General features: G+C 37.8%; 1 protein-coding gene across 1 annotated transcript; it reads left to right on the top strand.

The window, feature by feature from the left end:
* The first annotated feature begins 15,167 nt into the window (after positions 1-15,167).
* On the top strand, positions 15,168-16,469 carry LOC131160775 (citrate-binding protein-like). The gene is made up of 2 exons (XM_058116659.1): positions 15,168-15,449; positions 16,029-16,469. Exons 1-2 carry the CDS (start codon positions 15,168-15,170, stop codon positions 16,467-16,469), a joined length of 723 nt encoding a protein of 240 aa, XP_057972642.1.
* Positions 16,470-19,113: the final 2,644 nt, after the last annotated feature.

The following is a 19,113-nucleotide window of genomic DNA, read 5'->3' as shown; positions in this document are numbered from 1 at the left end:
TTGAGATCAAGGAGATACTGGCAGTACTGCACTGCACTGATGAGTAGAAAATCTTGTATGCCACCATTAAAATGATGGAAGAGGCCAAACGCTAGTGGATAGCTATGAAACTATAGGAGGAATAGACACCAACCCTTGCATCTCTGACATGGAACCATTTCAAAGAGATTTACTTTGATTGTTACTTCCCCACTTCCACCAGAGATGCTAAGGTGGAGGAGTTTCTAAACCTGACCCAGGGGCACTTGGCAGTCCAATAGTACGCAGTTAAGTTCATTGAGCCGTCTCACTTCACCCCATATATGGTTCCCGATGAGTCTAAGAAGGCACATAGGTTTGAGAAGGGCCTAAGACAGGGAATCTACGAGCATGTGGTGGCATTTCAAGTATAGAATTTCTTAGAGTTAGTGGATAAAGCCACTGTAATAGAGACGAGTCTGCAAGGAAGTGTAAAGAGTTTGAATCAGAGAAGAGGCCCATGCCTCTGAGTTTTCATGTAGGTGCGAGTTAGGGTTCTTGGAGGAGGTAGGGTAATAGTGGAGATCAGAGGCAGGAGATGGGGAAATGTGCATATCAGGGTAACCCATCTTACCCTATTTGTTCTAGATGTAACAAAAGGCATCCGGGGGGAATGCCAGAGTGGATCAGGTACCTGTTTTCGGTGTTGTAGACCTGACCACTTTGCACAAGACTGCCATAGGCCATCAAACAATGCACCCCCACCTAATCAATACCAGGGAGGGAATCAGGCGCCCTGAGGCAACTACCAGAGGAACACAACCTAGGCGCGAGTTTATTCTCTTACCTCGCGAGACGCAGAACATGCGGGAGATGTGGTGACAAGTGATATCTTATTGTTTTCAAATAAAGCTATTGTGTTTTTTGATTCAAGAGAAACACACTCTTTCATATCTCTAGGGTATATCAAACTGTGTAGGGTAGAAACTCAGTTATTAGATGCCAAGTTATCTGTAATCACACCGATCGAAACAGTAGTAGTAAGTAGAAAAGTGATTAGAAATTATCTAGTGGGTATTCAAGAAAGAATGATACTTAGTAGCTTAATTGTGTTTGAAATGCATTGATTCGATGTCATTTTGGGAATGGATTGGCTAGCCTCCAATTATGCTATTATAGACTGCTATAGGAAAGAGGTAGTGTTCAGACATCCTGGAGAGTAGGAGTATAAGTTTTTCAGATCGTGCGTGCGCTCTTCACTACGGATTCTGTCAGCTATTCAGGCAAAGTGGTTACTCTTAGAGTGATGCTAGGGGTACCTAGCATGTGTGAAAGAAGCACCAATTTAAACAACTAGAGCTGGAGGATATCTTAGTAGTAAATGAGTTCTCAGATGTTTTTCCGGAGGACTTACCTAGGTTGCTTCCCGAGCATGAAATGGAGTTTGCTATTGACTTACTTCTAGAAGGCACCAATCTCTAAGGTTCCGTACAGATGGCTCCAGTTGAATTGAAGGAATTAAAGGAGCAGTTATAAGAACTACCAGACAAGGGATTCATCAGACCTATCGTATCTCCCTGAGGAGCTCCAGTGTTGTTCGTAAAAAAGAAAGATGGGTCGATGAGTATGTGTATCGATTACCAGGAAATAAATAAAGTGACGATTAAGAACAAGTACCCACTACCTTATATTGATGATCTGTTTGACCAACTTCAGGGAACATATATCTTCTCTAAGATCAATCTTCGATCCAGGTATCATCAAGTAAAAGTCAAATCAGTGGATGTACCAAAGACTTTACGAACTAGGTATTATCACTATGAGTTCTTGGTTATGCCATTCGGATTGACAAATGCTCCTGCTACATTTATGGACTTGATGAGCAGGGTCTTCCATAAGTATCTGGATCAATTTATGGTGGTGTTCATTGATGACATATTGGTTTATTCGAGAAGTCCTGAGGAGCATGAGACTCATTTGAGGCTGGTACTTTAGGTGCTTAGATAAAGGAAACTTTATGCTAAATTCAAGAAATACGAATTTTGGTTGGAACAAGTTGCATTTTTGGGACATGTAATATCCGTGGGTGGTGTTTTAGTGGACCTGAGTAAGATAAAGGTAGTAGTGGATTGGGTGAGACCGAAGAATGTTCACGAGGTCAAGAGTTTCTTGGGTTTGACAGGGTATTATCGCTAATTCGTGGAAGGATTTTCTAAACTGCCAAGTCCTTTGACAAGGTTGACAAGAAAGGATGCGAAGTATGAGTGGATTGACAATTGTGAGGAGAGTTTCCAAGAATTGAAACAACGACTCCTCACTACTCCGGTTCTGACCATTCCATTAGGAGATGGTGGTTTTCTGATTTACAGTGATGCGTCTCAAAAAGGGTTTGGGTGTGTCTTAATGTAACAGGGGAAGATCATCACATATGCCTCTCGTTAACTTGAGGAATAAGAGAAGAACTATCCCACGCATGATATGGAATTGGCGGCAGTAGTGTATGCATTGAAAATCTAGAAGCACTACCAGTATTGTGAAAGATGCGAGATCTTTACAGATTATAAAAGCCTAAAGTACTTATTCACGCAGAAGGAACTGAATATGAGACAGAGAAGATGGTTAGAGCTTTTAAAGGACTATAATTGTACTATTAGTTACCACCCAGGGAAAGCTAATGTGGTAGCTAATGCAATAAGACATAAGTTAGTTGGTGCATTAGTATCAGCAGTGGTAGCTCAACATCAAATCAGGATAGATCTAGAAAGATTTGGTGTGAAAATAGTGGAAGGAAATCACCAGGCGTTTATTGCTAGTCTAGTAGTCCAATCGACCTTATGGGAAAGGATTAAGGCCGCTCAGATGAAAGATGTAGAGTTGGTGAAAATTGTGGATTACGTATAGAGTGGACTAGGGGCGGATATCTCAAACAATGGGTAAGATCAGGTTATGTGTACACAATGATGCTAAGATCAAAAGAACCATTCTAGAAGAGGCACATCGCTCACTTTATACAGTACATCCAGGGAGCACCAAGATGTACTGGGATTTACGAGAATCTTTCTGGTGGAATAACATGAAGAGAGAAATTGCCCAATTCATGAAGTAGTGCCAGACATGTCAGCAAGTGAAGATTGAGCATTAGAGACCAGAAAAACCATTGCAACCACTTCACATTCCTGAGTGGAAGTGGGAGCACATTTCCATGGACTTCATCACGGGGTTACAACCGGCACTTCATGGGAAAAACACCATCTAGGTAGTGGTTGATCGATTGACAAAGACTGCCCATTTTATTCCGATTAAAGTTAAATACTCTATGAACAAACTGACAGAGTTATATGTTCAGGAGATAGTTAGACTACATGGCGTACCTGTGTCCATCATTTCAGAATGAGACCCACGGTTCACCTCCCAGTTTTGGAAGAGTTTACAGAAAGCTTTGAGATCTTAACCGACCTTTAGCACAACGTTTCACCCATAGACCGACGGACAATCAGAGATAATGATTCAGATATTAGAGGATATGTTGTGGGCTTGTGTGCTGGATTTTGGAGGTAGTTAGATTCGGTATCTGCCACTAGTCGAGTTCACCTACAACAATAGCTATCAAGTTAGTATTGAGATGGCATCATATCAGACATTATATGGTCGGAGGTGCCAATATCTGTTGTATTGGGATGAGGTTGGTGAATGGTGAATTTTGGAGCCAGAAATTATACAGCAGACTTATGAAAAGATCAAACTCATTAGGGATAGAATTAAAATAGCTTGGAGTCGTTAGAAGAGTTACACTGATATATGCTGATGAGAACTAGAGTTTGAGGTAGTGGATAAGATATTTCTAAGGATTGCTCCGATGAACGGAGTTATAAGATTTGGAAAGAAGGGTAAGTTAAGCCCTAGGTATATCGGGCCATTCGAGATACTGAAGAGTGTTGGTCCAGTTGCTTATATGATAGCGTTACTGCCAGCATTGTCTAGGATTCATGACGTGTTTCACGTATGCATGTTAAAAAAGTACATCCCAGATCCTTCGCACGTGATAAGCTACGAGTCTTTGGAAGTCAAGGACACGTTATCATATGATGAAATGCCAATTCAGATTATAGACTGTAAGGAACAGGAACTACGTACTAAAAATATTCAGTTGGTGAAAGTGCCCTGGTGTAATGACGTAGTTGAGGAAGTTTCATGAGAGTTATAGGAGGAAATACGATAGAGGTACCCAAAGTTGTTCAACGAGGCCCAGTGCTAGTTAGGTAAGGGTAATGGTTCTGGAAAGTGTTTAATTTTTGAATATGAATTCGTTTAGAGTAGGTTTGTTAGTTTAAACTGTATGTTTATGGTTTTAGGTTAAAAGTGGTTTTTGGGAGAATTTTGATTTTCTGCATGTAATCTCCCAGAAGCTTATATGTAACCATGGTATTCTTTCACCATAAGTGAGGGTAGTTAATAAACTTGGGACGGGGTTGCTATGTGGGTGCCTGCTGGCTCTTTTTAGAGTCGAGTAAACATTTTAGTAATTTCCAAATGTTGGTATAAGTGTCGGATAGTAATTTCAAGGATGAAATTTTTATAAGGAGGGGAGGATGTAGGAACCCAAACCAAGAAAAGAAAAAGAAAAGAAAAATAAAAAGAAAAGAAGGAAAAAGGTTTGGTTAAGGACCAAATCATCGATGGTTTCAGGGAGCTCAGGGAAACCGTCGAAGATTTCAACTGCCAAGAGTTTTTATATAAAAAAATGGGAAAATTGGTTTGGTAAGTGACCAAACCATCGATGGTTTCAGGAAAACTGTCAACGGTTTCCCTCAGTCTGAGCTTACTTAAGTGAAAAGTAAGCTTAAAATTTAATAGTTTTCATATTTCTCTCTCTCTCTCTCTCCAAATTTGGGTTTTAGTCTTTTACTCTTTCTCTAGCCCAAGATCTCTCCACACACTCTCTCTGATCCTCTTTCTCTCTCCTCCCGACTTGTCGGTCCTTGTTCTTGGCTAGTTAAGAAGCTAGGGTTTTGTTCTCCAAAGTTGTAGACAGTTTTTTAGGAATAGGTTAGGGGATTAAATTATGTCAGTTATTTTTGAAATGTGAACTGATTAAACTGAAGTATATGGTTAAAGGAATACTATGTATGATTTTCTGATTGAAACAGGTATATGAAAATGAGTTTTTTTGTATTATATTCTTATTTGGGGAAAACTAAAGTGCGTGAGGTGGTAATCTCCTTTTCCTAAAAAACATACGTATTGAGTTAAAATAAACACTAGAGATGATCATACATTTATTATTAGCAAAATATATTTTCCCACGGTAGTTTATTATATTATGAAATATCACTCAAATCATGTGGCATGAGAATGTTTATGGTTATTGCATAATTAAACCTGATAGTTTCATGTTATTATATATTGAAAGATACGATTTTTATACCGAGTTACAATATGATTGGTTTTATATAAAATTATGAATATAACGGTTTATACCGAGTTAAGATATGATCAGTTTTATGCAGAATTATGAATATGATGATTTTATATCGAGTTATGATATGCTGATTTTTATATCGAGTTATGATATTACAGGTTCTATATGGAATTATGAACATGACGGTTTAATACAGAGATATGACAGGACATTTTTATACCGAGTACAATATGATAGGTTTCATACAAATTCATGAACATGACAGTTTTATGCAGATTTATGAAAATGAGATCATGTTACAGTTTTTACTATGTAAATTATATATATGGTTTATGAACCCTGAGGGACTAGATCTTATGGAAGCTTGATACCATAACTAGTGATATTGTTAGTGCAACCACACTATTTAGAGAGTGTTGGTATTAGACAGTCGATTTGGCTTGAGAAGAGTAGGATACCCTCCTGGGTCCGGACCAAGTTGAGGTAGGCAAATCGTACTCTAGAGCATGTTATGTTGACCTAGGAGTGGTCGGCCAACCATATTGCCAGGTCCCGTCTTCGGACCGCACAACCCAATGATAGGGGTTATTCATGATGTTATATGATGGTCAATAAGAAAGGTTCTCTATCCAAATATGTTATTTACGAAAATGGGCTATATTGAGCAGAAACTATATTATAAAGGAAAATATATGTATTTTCAATGATACAAGTTTAAGTTCAGTTTTCAAATGCCATTTCAATTAAAGTTAAAAATATGAATGTTTTATGATCACACTAAAATTCATGTTAGCCACACACTGATGATAATATAATCCCTTTTACTGAGAAGTGTCTCACCCCAACATCCAACTCATTTTTCAGGTCCTATAGGGAATGAAGCCTAGCGTGCTACGAGGCTGAGTTTAGATTTTGGTAGTTACTGTAAGTGTAAGTGAGACACCTGTATATTATGTTTTCATTTATTTTGGGATGTAATATATAGAACATGGAGATAAATATGTGTATCTGGGATGGTTTAGAACTCTGGTAAGGTGTTTTGAGGTTTAATTATCTTCTGGTACATGTTTATATTGAACTATGGACAGGGACACCCGGAACCCCTGTTTGGGTTCGGGTCATTATAATTATGGTATCAGAGATATATGTGTAGGAAATGGCACTCGAGGCCCCACCAAGTTTGGGACGCGATAGTGCATAATACACCATGTAACCTATATGGAATATTTTACACTTTGTCGTGTATATAATCCTTTGTGAAGGTTGAAAATTGAAATGGGAAAAGGGAGGAGTTTTCCACGCCATGCTCTAATGATAAATATGGCTTTAATTTTTTAAAAAGTAAATTTAATTGAGTATAGATAATAAGTATGCAAAAATATGGAAAATATTTTGTCTCTACTTTTCTTGTTCTAAAAATATGTTGTCCCTATTTTAAATTCTTATAGTTTGTAATTAGTGATTAATACATAGTTTTTTTCATGAACACTAATTAAGAGTTAGCTATGAGATGATAAGAGTTTTTTGTATGCACGATGAAATGAAATGTTATTGAAATTGGTGATATATAATATTGCAATTGTAGTAATACAATTCACATTACTACTACTTTTTATAGTGGTTCAACCATTCCAAGCTTATTGCACTTCTCAAGACCCAACCATTTTTAGATTCCATAAATCTCCTTATTTTCACAGAGGCAAGGTCACAAATTATACCCCTTACTTTGACGAAGGTAAGGACACCAATTATATCCCTTGTTTTGAAGGAGGCAAAGAGACTAAAATATTTAAATATGAAAGAAATATTTTCATACAAGGAACAATATACAACTTGAAATACCAAGTATGAATACAAAAATTTAAGGTACATAGATATATGTCAAGTTATGGTACAAAGAATTTCGGTATTTTCTCTTATTGAAGAAGATAAACAAATTTGAGAAATTAAAAAGCGATTAAGACTATTAGTATGAGAAAATGCCATGTGAATATTATTTTCTTCCTTTCTTTGGGCTTAGAGGACATATATATAGAATTTGGAGTCAAACTAGCCATTTTTTCCTATTGGGATCAGTGTGACAACTTGTTAGCTAGTACTTGATAGTCCTACCGGCTTGGTTGACCTATGAATACCTAGTAGATGCATTCAACCTAGGGTCTAGTGACCTATCCTAGAGGTTGGTCGACCAAGCAGCCATTTTGCCAAGGTTGATTGAGCTAACCCTAGGGTTGGTCGATCCTCTCTCTCTCTCTCTCTCTCTCTCTCTCTCTCTCTCTCTCTCTCTCTCTCTCTCTCTCTATTATCTTTATCTATACCTTATTCTTCTTTATCTTCTTGCCTTTTTTAGTTTAGTTCTTATTATCTCCCTCTTTCCTCTCTTATTTTTATGAGTATTTGTGACTCATATAATTCTTTCACTCCAAGCCTTTATTCTATAAGGTACCTATGGCATTCATTCCTATACTTCTAATGGAGGCTAGAATAATGATCCCCTTCCTACCCAAATTTATCATCTCTAGAACAAACCAGACTTGCATCACCTCTAAATAGTGTTTGACACACAAATTCAACAAACACTTTTTGCCACACTCGTGTGATCCTTTATACTACTAGTTACCAAAGATGTAGTAAAGATATTATAAAAAGGAAACAACATGTTGCCGATGCTAGTAAGATTCATCAATGTTGATTTGGTAGGGATTCCTCAACAATTTTCCAAAGAAAATCTAGTGTGGTCTCTTACACCTCTGACAAGTAATCGCGATAAAGATGATTAAAGGGTGAGATGAGTTCTTGGATAAAGAACACGCGGAAGGACATGTTCAATGATTCAACATTCATAGCAGAATTTCTTGTTGCAACTTACCCACAATCTTTTAATGGTTGGACGAACCATTGCGTATAAATTTTTTGAACCATATGGGTTTGACCAACCTACTCTTTCTCAAGAAAATACCATGGGGTAAGTGCCAATCTGATGTAGGAGCACAGTAGCAAATTTCATAGTCATAAATAAATTTAACTAGAAACTCTTCAGTTAACATGGTTTGAATATATTTTAGTTATTTAATGTGTATTGCTGACATTTTAGTTGTTTTCTAGCAACTAGTGTTTTGGAACTCTATACATGGGTTTTCTAGAGATTTGTTTTAATGTTGGTGTTGGCCCTAGAGTCGCGTCTAGAGGGGGGGGGGGGGGAATAGACTCTTTTGCAGATAATTGTTCTTTCCTACAAAATAAAAAGACTTGGCAAGATGCAAGAAATTATATCATAAAATGAGCAACACAATAAATATGAGAAGTATAAGGGAGAAAAGCTTAACGTCGTAATTTAACGTGGTTCGACCTCTTGCCTACTTCCACGTCTTGAGAGACACTCAAAGTTTCCAAAATCCGCTAATTAATCTCCTTTATCATAACACCTTGAACATATGAATACATGTAGTCACCCATATGCCTTAATTAACCGCATAAGCCATAGAACTTCTGACTCAGATTCTACAGCTGCAGCTCTACCTACAACTATAACACCCCGTAGTGCATATATATTTCCAGCTATGTTTAGTCCTTTCATCATTATCTATTTGCCTTCACATAATTTCATTTCCAATTGTAGAGACCCAAACCCGAGAATTAAAGGAAAATAAATAAAAGGGAAGGAAAAGCAAGAAAAAAATAAAATAAAAGAATGAAGATGGTTTGGTTCAGCACCAAACCGTTGACGGTTTGAGGCCATCTTAGAAAACCGTCGACGGTTTAAACTACTGAGAGCATTTTAAGTGCCAAACCGTCGACGGTTTCATCAAGCCCAGAAAAATCGTTGATGGTTTCGTGCGGGCCAGCACGCCTATAAATAGGTTTTAGCTCATTTTATTTTAGAAAAACTTCATCTCTCTCTCTTTCTCTATAAAAACTAGAGCTCTATTCTGTTATGCTCTCTCTCTCTCTCTCTACCCAGGCTCCCTGGGATTCGCTTTCACTCTCCAATTGTCTACCTCTCCATTCTCAGGTTGCTGGATCAGCTCCCGCGGCAATTTTGAAAAGCTAGAGTTTTTATCTTCTAAATGTTTAGGCATATTTTCAGGAACAGGTAAGGGGAATATATTATGTCAGCTTGTTTTCTAAATTCAACCGATTAAATTGCCATATATGGATATATGAATATTATGATAGTTGTATTTGTGGAATTCAGCCGGTTAAAGTTGAGTATAAGTAAAGAAATGAGATTGTATTAGTTATTTTCGAAAGCTGAAACATTTAAAACTGAGTATCTGATTATAGAAATACTATATATGATTTTATGAATGAATTGGGTATATGAAATAAAGGTTTTGAGTTATTATACATGTATTTGTGAAAGATTAAAGTGGTTAGGGTTGATTATCTTTGTTTTCATTCGAAATAGATCTTTGTTAAATTAATTTGTGGAGATGATCATTCCCGTATGTTCAGCAGAATATACAAGTATATATGATATCCTTTTCTCAGGATTATTTATGGAAATATGAATTAATATCCAAATTGTGTGGCATGAGATTAAATTATGTTATACACTTTGTAGTGATTTTTATGATGCTATATCGGAAATGTATAGTAGTATACTGGTTTTTCGAGAATTTTTAAAGGAATCCATGAATAGTGAAATGATAGAGGGTATGGTGGTGTAAGGGCCACGGAAATGATAATGAAATGATAAATGATCATGTGAAAGCTCGGTACCAAAGCTACTAGAAGAAGTATAGTGCAACCACACTGTAGGGTGAAAGTGTGGTATGGAATAGTCAACTTGGCTAGAAAAAAGTAGTGTTTCGTCCCTGTATATGGGTTAGCATGGGATTTTATCCTCTTGTATACAAGTCAGCATGAGGTTGTACCCTCCCATATACGGGTCATCATGGGATTATTCCTCTCGTATACGGGCCAGCATGGGGTTGGCAAGTCATACTTACGAACATGACTTTATTGATTTAGCTTTGGGTTGATCACTCGGGCTAAGTCCAGCTTTCGTACCGCACAACTTGATCATGCGGGGTGTGATATTGCATAATTGTCAGACAGAAAGGTTCTTTTATGTATAATGATAGAACTATGTTATGAATGGATTGAAAGTGCATGATAGAACTATGCTATGAATGAAATGGAAAGTATGTTTACCTATTTATATAGGCATGAGTTACAATTTTAAATGCAGTGTTTCTTAAAGTTAAAGTAAAGGTTATATTTTGTCTGCACGAAAACTCATGTTAGCCACACACTGATTTTAATATATTCCTTCTTACTGAAAGGTGCTTCACCCTAATGAACATTTAAATTTTCAAGACTTGCAGGGGACCGAGCTTAGAAAGCTTGGGGAAGGGTTTAGTTATTGTAATTATTGTAAGTGGTTGTAAGACATTAAACCTTTCTTTTTTATTTTGAATCTTTGGGTCGTAATAACGTTATTTGGAGATACTTATGTGGTAATGGTATATAACTCTGGTAATGTATTTGGGGTGTTTTAAATTAGTTCCGCTGCATATATGATAATTGTGGTATTAGAGACTATATTATAGGGAAATAACACCCGGAACCCCACGTGGTCGGTCGGGGCGTCACAGTTGGTATCAGAGCTTAGGATACAGATTATATAGACTCTAGGAATGATCATTACCATAGTGTAGGAAGGAATGATGATGAGGGTAGGAATGGGTAGACTAGGCATTGATTGTTGTTTCGGTGCATGGAAGTAGAAATCCATCGATGGCTTCTGTGATTTTTCTGAAGCAGTCGACAGTTTTAGAAAAGTCACGCAAACCATAGACAGTTTTGTTTCTGAGCGGTGGGACGGAAACTTGAAAAGTTGCACTTGAATGTTAAGAGGATTGATTTTTGAGGGAGAAGTTTCTGAAAGGGAGTCAATGTATTCCTGTATAGTGTATTGAATATCTTCTAAATTCCTAGTGTGATATTTGTGTTGATTGTGTTATGATGTTAGGATTCTGAAAATAGATTTTTATCTGATCTTAAGGATGGATCCCAGAGGTAAAGGCGTGGACGATGAAGGGGATAATCATAGGAAGACTTCTAGTGAGGATGACATAGATACCCCCACATTGCCACGAGGTTTAGCCCGACAGGTTAGGGCAGAGATGAGGCGGGGCTTCAGAGGTCAGAATGACCCACCTGCGAAGCGGGGTTGCACCATTGAGCAGTTCATCCATATAAACATGTTGACATTTGTTGGAGGAGCAGACCCGATAGTGGCTGAGGATTGGGTTCAGGACATAGAGGAGTTGTTGGCTATTCTGCACTACACAGATGAGCAGAGGATGTAATACGCTGCTTTTATATTAATTAGGGAGGCTAAGCGATGGTGGAGAGTAGTAAAGGTGGTGGAGGAACAGAGACTAGGTCCTACAGCTTTGACTTGGAGCCACTTTAAAGAGATTTTCTTTGATAGGTACTTCCCCGTGTCAACCAGAGATGCAAAAGCAGAGGAATTCCTTAGCTTGACTGAGGGGAATTTGACCATGCAACAGTATGCACCCAAGTTCGTGGAGCTATCCCAATTTGCCCTGTATATGATACGTGATGAGGCAAAGAAGACACAAAAATTTGAGGAGGGTTTGAGTCAGAGGGTTTACGAATAGGTAGTGGGGTTTCAAGTTCAACACTTCTCAAAGTTGGTGGATAAAGCGATCGTGATGGAAATGAGTTGGCAGAGAGGTGCAGAGATGTCAGATCAGAGGAAGAGGCGTGTGCCTCCAGAGTTCCACGTTGATACCAGTCAAGGTCCATAGAGGGGTAACGATAGAAATTTGGACAAGAGGTAAGAGTTGATATGCACTCAGTGTTCTATATGTAATAAGCGGCATCAGGGTGAGTGACGGGTTGGGAGTGCTAACTACTATCGGTGCGGTGGGCTTGGTCACTTGGCCTAGGACTGTCATGGGCCTCCAAATAATGCACCCACTCCTAATCAGTATCAGGGGAACAATCTAGCACCCCGAGGCGGTTATCAAAGGAACACTACCTAGGTGCGAGTTTACATGCTTACTCCGGGAGGTGCGGGAAATGTAGGTGACGGGGGAATAGGTAATATTTTATATTTTAAGGATTGCAATGAATGGTATCTTTATTGGTTTATTATATGATGTTTAAATCTTTAGGGATTCAAAATATTACTATTTAGTAAGTCAGAGTTCAGATTATTAACAATTGCATGTGCTACAAAATAACTAATTCAGATTCAACGACTGCATCTCCACCTACAACCGTAACACCTAGTAGGTCATAGATATTTTCCTCTATCTTTTCTCCTTTCACCACTATCAAATCGCCTTCACACACCTTCATTTCTCCTTTTTTCAGACTCATAACTACACTCCTTATAGTCTAAAATACCCAATGAAATAACACTTTTTCCTAGACCCTCCACATGCCTTACATCATATATAGTTCTTACAACACCATCATACATTTTTGTTTTTACATCTCCAATACCAAGTATTTTGCATGAAATATTATTTCTCATCAAAATACAACCAGTATTGACTTACCTATAGGTGTTAAACCATTTTCTGTTTGCTGTCATATGACAAGAGCATCTGATATTTAGAATCCAAGAGTCTTCTGTGAGGCACTTCGAACCCGATGAAATACACAACATATCTCTGTCACTGCATTCTGAATCTCCTTCCACTACACACGCAGATTTTGATGAACGTTGCTAATTTTTAGAATTCCCTTTCTTCCACTCCGACATTCCAACCTTATGTGCCCGATTTCACCACACTTAGAGCATTTCACGTCCTTCTTCTTCTTCTTGGACTGCAACTGAGATTTTCCTTGGGACTTACGTCTCCTATGTTCTTGATTACCTTTTACAATAAGTCCTTCACCATGTGAAGGTTCATTGCTAATCACCATTCTTTGATGAAAACCAAGCAATGCACTTGTCACTTCTTCCAAATTTAGATTATCTTTGCCCCATGTAAGAGTTGTAACCAAATTTTCATAAGTTTGAGATGTAGGAAGGAAATTTAATAGCATCAAAGCTTTATCTTCCTCCTCGAATGTTACATCAACACGTGCCAAATCACTCACAATTGGATTAAAAATGTTGATATGTTGGTTTAAGTCTGAGCCCTCAACCATCTTAAGCCAATACAATCATTGCTTAATGAAAAGTTTGTTCGACAAGGATTTAGACATATACCGGCATTTAAGCTTTCGCCACACAGTCGATGGAGAATCCTCCTCCATCACATGATAGAGAACTTCATCGACCAAACACAAGCATATGTTGAAATATGCCCATAATGACATATATAACAACCCCTCGGAGGTTTCCCTCTGAATACCCAACTACCACAACGTCCAAATTCAAATTTTGAATTTCTCTTCACAGCCCAGGCGACACTCGTTGACAATCCGAAGAAGACCACTCATTGACGAGTCCATACTCTCATCGACAAGTTACAATTCTGACAAATTCTGGCTCTTGGTATCTACTCGTCGACGAGCTCAGGGCACTCATCAACGAGTTTCTACTGTGCAGCGCCTCCCCCCCCACATGTTCTTCTTCCTTCCCTTATTTATGAAACTCCAAATATAAGAGCCACACCATAGACAACATTATTTTCTATCCTTGATCTATTCCCCTCTATCTTCTTTTTACCTTTTATAATATGAGTTTGATGACCTCACTCTTTCTTCCTCCTTTCTACAAACTTTTATAGTTTTGGTGATTCTTTTACTCTAAACCTCCATTTAACAAGGTATTCCTTGTCTGAATTTTCATCCTTGCACCTTCTATGTGTGGCTGGCCTAATAAGTAATTTTCATTTAAATTTAGCATATATCTCCATAACCACTCACGTTCCCATTGCATTGAAAATGTGTTCAGAATGCAAATTCAATAAACAACAAGCATCTTATCCTGCACATTTTCCGCTGCGGGACAAACACAAACGGAATTTTCAACAACTTTTTAATGAGTTTTATCCTCACCAGAAGAAAATGTAGCATAAGCTTTCACAGACCATGGCTATGGTATTGAGACACTTAATTCCCAAGGATATAATAAAGAACCTAGTCAACCAGCCGCCCATGCACCGATATTTGCACGCCCGTATAAGGTCTTCATCATAATCAAACGCAGATAATGTTCTCTTAATTGTCAAGACACGTTTATATCTACAGTCCGCAGAGTTGATGTGGCTGGAGGGCGGTGGGTGGGTGGCCTTTCAACGGCCGCCCAAATGCATTTGCTGCTGACTTCGAATCCCAACTTCTGTGGTGGAGAACAACTTATTCATCTGTAAAGTTAATGCTCTGTAGGGATATGATACTACATTACGTATATGTGTACCTAGGTAGCTGTTGTCTCTAGCTAATTATAATTGTATGGCCACCTATTCTTACTTTTTAGCCAAAATTGAAAATATATAATTAGGTTAAGGTAAAAAACTTAGCCAATTAATTAATCAAGATCAAAAAGATGTTTTCCTAATCGTCATCCTTTCCATTCCACTAGTGGATGCCTTCTTCAAATTAAACAATTCTAAAAAAAGAAGGTACAAGATTTCTCTCTCTCTCTCTCTCAAAAACGTTTCCCATCCAGCCGCCCCAAGCTAAACGTTTCCCATCCAGCCGCCCCAAGCTTACTCCAAACCCACCATATATGCATGCAAGTCATTCATTCAAAACATAAACACAATTCATCAACACTAAACAGCATCATCAGCATCGCTCCAAAAACACAATCATCACTCATATTATAACTTACAAAATTTTAGGCGAGGAGATGGCGATGGGTGCGGTACTTGAATTGGTGTCTCTTGGGCTGGTTCATCTTCTTTTGTTGGCGCACCATGCAGCTGCTGGGTCCGAGCCCATCGATCCAACTGAGGGTTTTGTTGACGTACCTTTGAGCAACTCCAACTTTCACAACCTGAAACCGTATGACCTCCCGGCAAGCAAGCGGTACAGCTTTGTGAATGGCGTTCACAACTTCTGGGTTTATTCTACTGACAATCCTCTATCAAATGGCAGCCCAACTCACCCTCGCTCCGAACTTCGGGTCGAGGTAAACGTTCTCTCCTATATATTCTCCATATGTTCCTTGTTTTTTGTTCTTTCCATTAGAATTTATTATATATATATATATACCTCTGTTACATATGCATGCATGGTTAATTTTCTTATTAAAAGAGTACGGAAACAAAGCATGAGCTATGTATAATGCATGCATGGAAGAAGAGCTACGTAGACAGTGCAGAAAGTTTTTACTTTAGAAACACTTAAATATATATAACTTTTTTTTCTTTTTTTAAAAGGCAAAGCAACTTAATTATGCATAACTTATTTCATTCACCTTAATGATTAATTACATAACCAGATATCCTTAATTTTTGTGTTTTTTCCCTTGAAGCTGTATACATGCATGGGACTTGGGAGAATATACAACTTAAGTAATTATGCAATCCTCTTCTGTACGATTCATCCTACACACATACACACACGCTAAACTTTTATTACAGATTTTACTACTAACTTTTTTAAGGTCCATTGTCATTTGGTAAAATTATTTTATTTTGTGACTGATATTGCATCCAATTGTACAGCACTGATAACATTTTTTTTTATTTGAATTAATTTGTCTCAGGGATACTATTACAGTACTGGTATTTGGCAATTTGAAGGATATGGATATGTACCATCAGGGACATCAGGTGTATGCATTATGCAAGTATTTGGAGCAAAAACTCATCCTACAACTCTAATGCTCAAAGTTAATAATGGTACACTTACATACTATTTGAGCAACGTCCTTGAACAAAATATATATGATAGGTGGTTTAAGCTAAACGTGATACATGATACTGAAGCTGCAATCACAAGAACTTTTATTGATGGCGTTCTCAAGCTTGTAGCTCCTCACCGTCAGAACGCCACCCATCATTTTCAGTTTGGGGTCTATCAACAAGAAAATGCTTCTTTTTATGGGGAGTCTCGTTGGAAGGGAATTAGAGTTATGAAAAAAGTTGACAATGATTCTAAAAAACTACCTTCCAAGAAAGACAATATTTCTCGGAAATTGTTGTAATTAACAATAGTACTGCTTGAGTCTTAGAGAAAAGAGAGTGTTTGAGTGCAATTTTGCGGAAAAAATTAATAAATTAGTGATCATTACTCAATTAGTATGAACGAGCATATACCTCTGTATGTCAAAATTTTTATTAGTTAGAACATTTGCATGCATTTTTTTATGGCGATGTTGCTACTTTTTTTATATGGGAGTTATAACGAAACATAAGGGATCAAAGGCTCATAATACACTATGTCACCAACTCACCCAGTTCATTTTGAGGTGTCCAATAATCCTTTGAAATGTTCAAAACTATAGAGAAAATAAATGATTGGTGATGGGTGGAGGGAACAAACTCAATCACTGGTTGTGATTGAAACTTAGTGAGAAATTGTACAATTACACACAATTGATTTCAATAAATAATATGAAATAAAATATAGAGGAATTCTCTTCTCATTGGTTAATGTCCCTCTCTACACTACACTTTACATTACACACACACACACACACACACACACACACACACATCTATGTATAGTAATTGCTAGAACAGTAGGTGGGAATTAAATTCAACAGAGGTGGGCTGGTAGGTTTATTTCAACATAAATGACTGGGTTGGTGGAGCTACCACCGTCCCACCGTCAAGTTTAATCTTCAACACCCCCCCCCTTTTAAAATTGACTCTCCTGACTTTATCATTTTGAGCATTGTCTTCAATCTTACAAAAATATCATGCTTGAGTGACTTTGTGAAAATATCAGCAATTTGATCTGATAGATTTGGTGTATTCCCAAGAGGGGGGGGGGTGAATTGAAATTTAAAACTTTTACTCCTAGGTTAAACTAGTTCAGCAACAGTACATTCACAACCTAGGTCTATCTACCCAAATGCACAGATAAGTATAATATGCAGAATTTAAATCATGTGCATCATTTACACAATAATATACATGTGCGGTAAATATAAAATACAGAAATATAAACAGACACACAATATGTTACCAAGGTTCGACCAATTGTGCCTACGTCCCCGCCTCTAGCTTGCAAGTGCGAGGATTCCACTAATTACTCACTTAACGGGTGGAGCGGCACCTAATACAACCAGGTCAATTAGCACAGGGCTGACCTCAACCTTTACAAACTCTCCTTGCGGGGCGGAGAAGGCCCTAGGTCAAATTTATAGGGTTGACCCTAACCTAATCCTTCCAGACTAGATCAAACCCCCTCAGGCCACGCTTAGAAATATAACAATATTTTTCTCAATCTAGTGGGTACAGTGATTGTACTTTCATGTAAAGTAGGTATGTACCCAAATACGCGTAATATAGTCAATGCACCTCAATGATATATGAACTAAAAACTCGATGCTCTATGTGTGCAATTAACATTCAGAATAATGACTTTATCTAATCAAGCACAAGAGTGTATGTCAAACAAGCTATTCTTTGAAAACCAGATAAACTATATCTCAATCTCAGATTAGGGTTTCAAAGATGTACATTAGCAATAATATTCAAACAAACTCAAAAATATTTTCTTCAATGTAGCAAGCACAAGAGTTATTTGAAATCTAACTTTGTAAAATGATTTTTGCACAAAAAAATATAGGTTTAAGTTACTTGCAATGACAATGCAAGAACCACAACCTTCCAAGTTTTCCCACACAAGATTTATCAAGTTAAATCAGTGGAAGAACTTGATGCTTTACTCTCAACAAAAATCAAACAATCAATATAGCAAATAAGAGTATGAGCAAATTAGAATGATGCACAAGCACATTAAATATACTCACAACACTTGAATGATCAAGGAAAATGGAGTTTTGAAGTGTATGGGAGTATTATAGGCTAAAGAAGGCTTTTTAAATTTGAGAGAGTTTGGCCCTAATTAATTTTGCTAATCCTTACTAATTATGACAAATGAATGAGTATTTATAGGCAAGGAGGATTTATTTGACCGTTTGGGACACCGTGGGAATAATTAAATTTGTTTAAAAATCCATTAAGAAAATTAATCTAATTTACCCCGTTTAAAATTCAGTAAAAATCATTTTAACCCATGAGGTTCGGGTGCCCGGCCAGATGTTCGGGTGCCCGGCCAGAGGTTCGGGTGCCCGAACAGACTTAGTCAAAAATCTAGTTTTTAGTGGTTCGGGTGCCCAAAGAGTGAGTCGGTCGGCCGAACAAAAGTCAGTAGCATTTATTCGATAGTTCGGGTGTCCAGCTCATAATTCGGTTAACCGAACTAACTAGTTCGGTCGCCCGAGCTCAATTTGAGCTTGTCGTTCGGTCGTTTGAGTAGTTGAAAAGTGTCCTAACACAGGTTCGGGTGCTCGAGGACGATACACTGAAAATGAGTTCGGGTGCCTGAACACAAAGTCAACATTTTGACTAGTTTGGTCGCCCGAGCCATTTTACACGACATGGGTTCGATCACCCAAACCCTCTCAATATTTTCCATTCAGTTCATTTTAACCTTGATTTGATTCCTCTGATATGAAAAGTGATATTGGGGACTTTGTGCACTAAGTGTTGGGACCTAGGGTCTTTCTAAGGCCTTTTTAAGTATGCCAAAAAACCTGGTGTCGGTCGACCGCCTAAGGTCTCTACAGTCTTTGAGCTTTAGTTCCTACATGTATGCCATGCATACATTATTACAGA

Source organism: Malania oleifera, chromosome 7 (genome assembly GCF_029873635.1).
Source record: "Malania oleifera isolate guangnan ecotype guangnan chromosome 7, ASM2987363v1, whole genome shotgun sequence".
Classification (NCBI taxonomy): Eukaryota; Viridiplantae; Streptophyta; class Magnoliopsida; order Santalales; family Ximeniaceae; genus Malania; species Malania oleifera.
Note: the sequence above shows the minus strand (reverse complement) of the source record. Positions and strands in the feature narration are given on the sequence as shown.

What these genes read in the sequence shown, in the direction of transcription:
- LOC131160775 (XM_058116659.1), top strand. Translation starts at nt 15,168, where the DNA reads ATGGCGATGGGTGCGGTACTTGAATTGGTGTCTCTTGGGCTGGTTCAT. An exon ending in GCTCCGAACTTCGGGTCGAG is followed by an intron (nt 15,450 to 16,028) that starts GTAAACGTTCTC and finishes AATTTGTCTCAG; the next exon opens with GGATACTATTACAGTACTGG.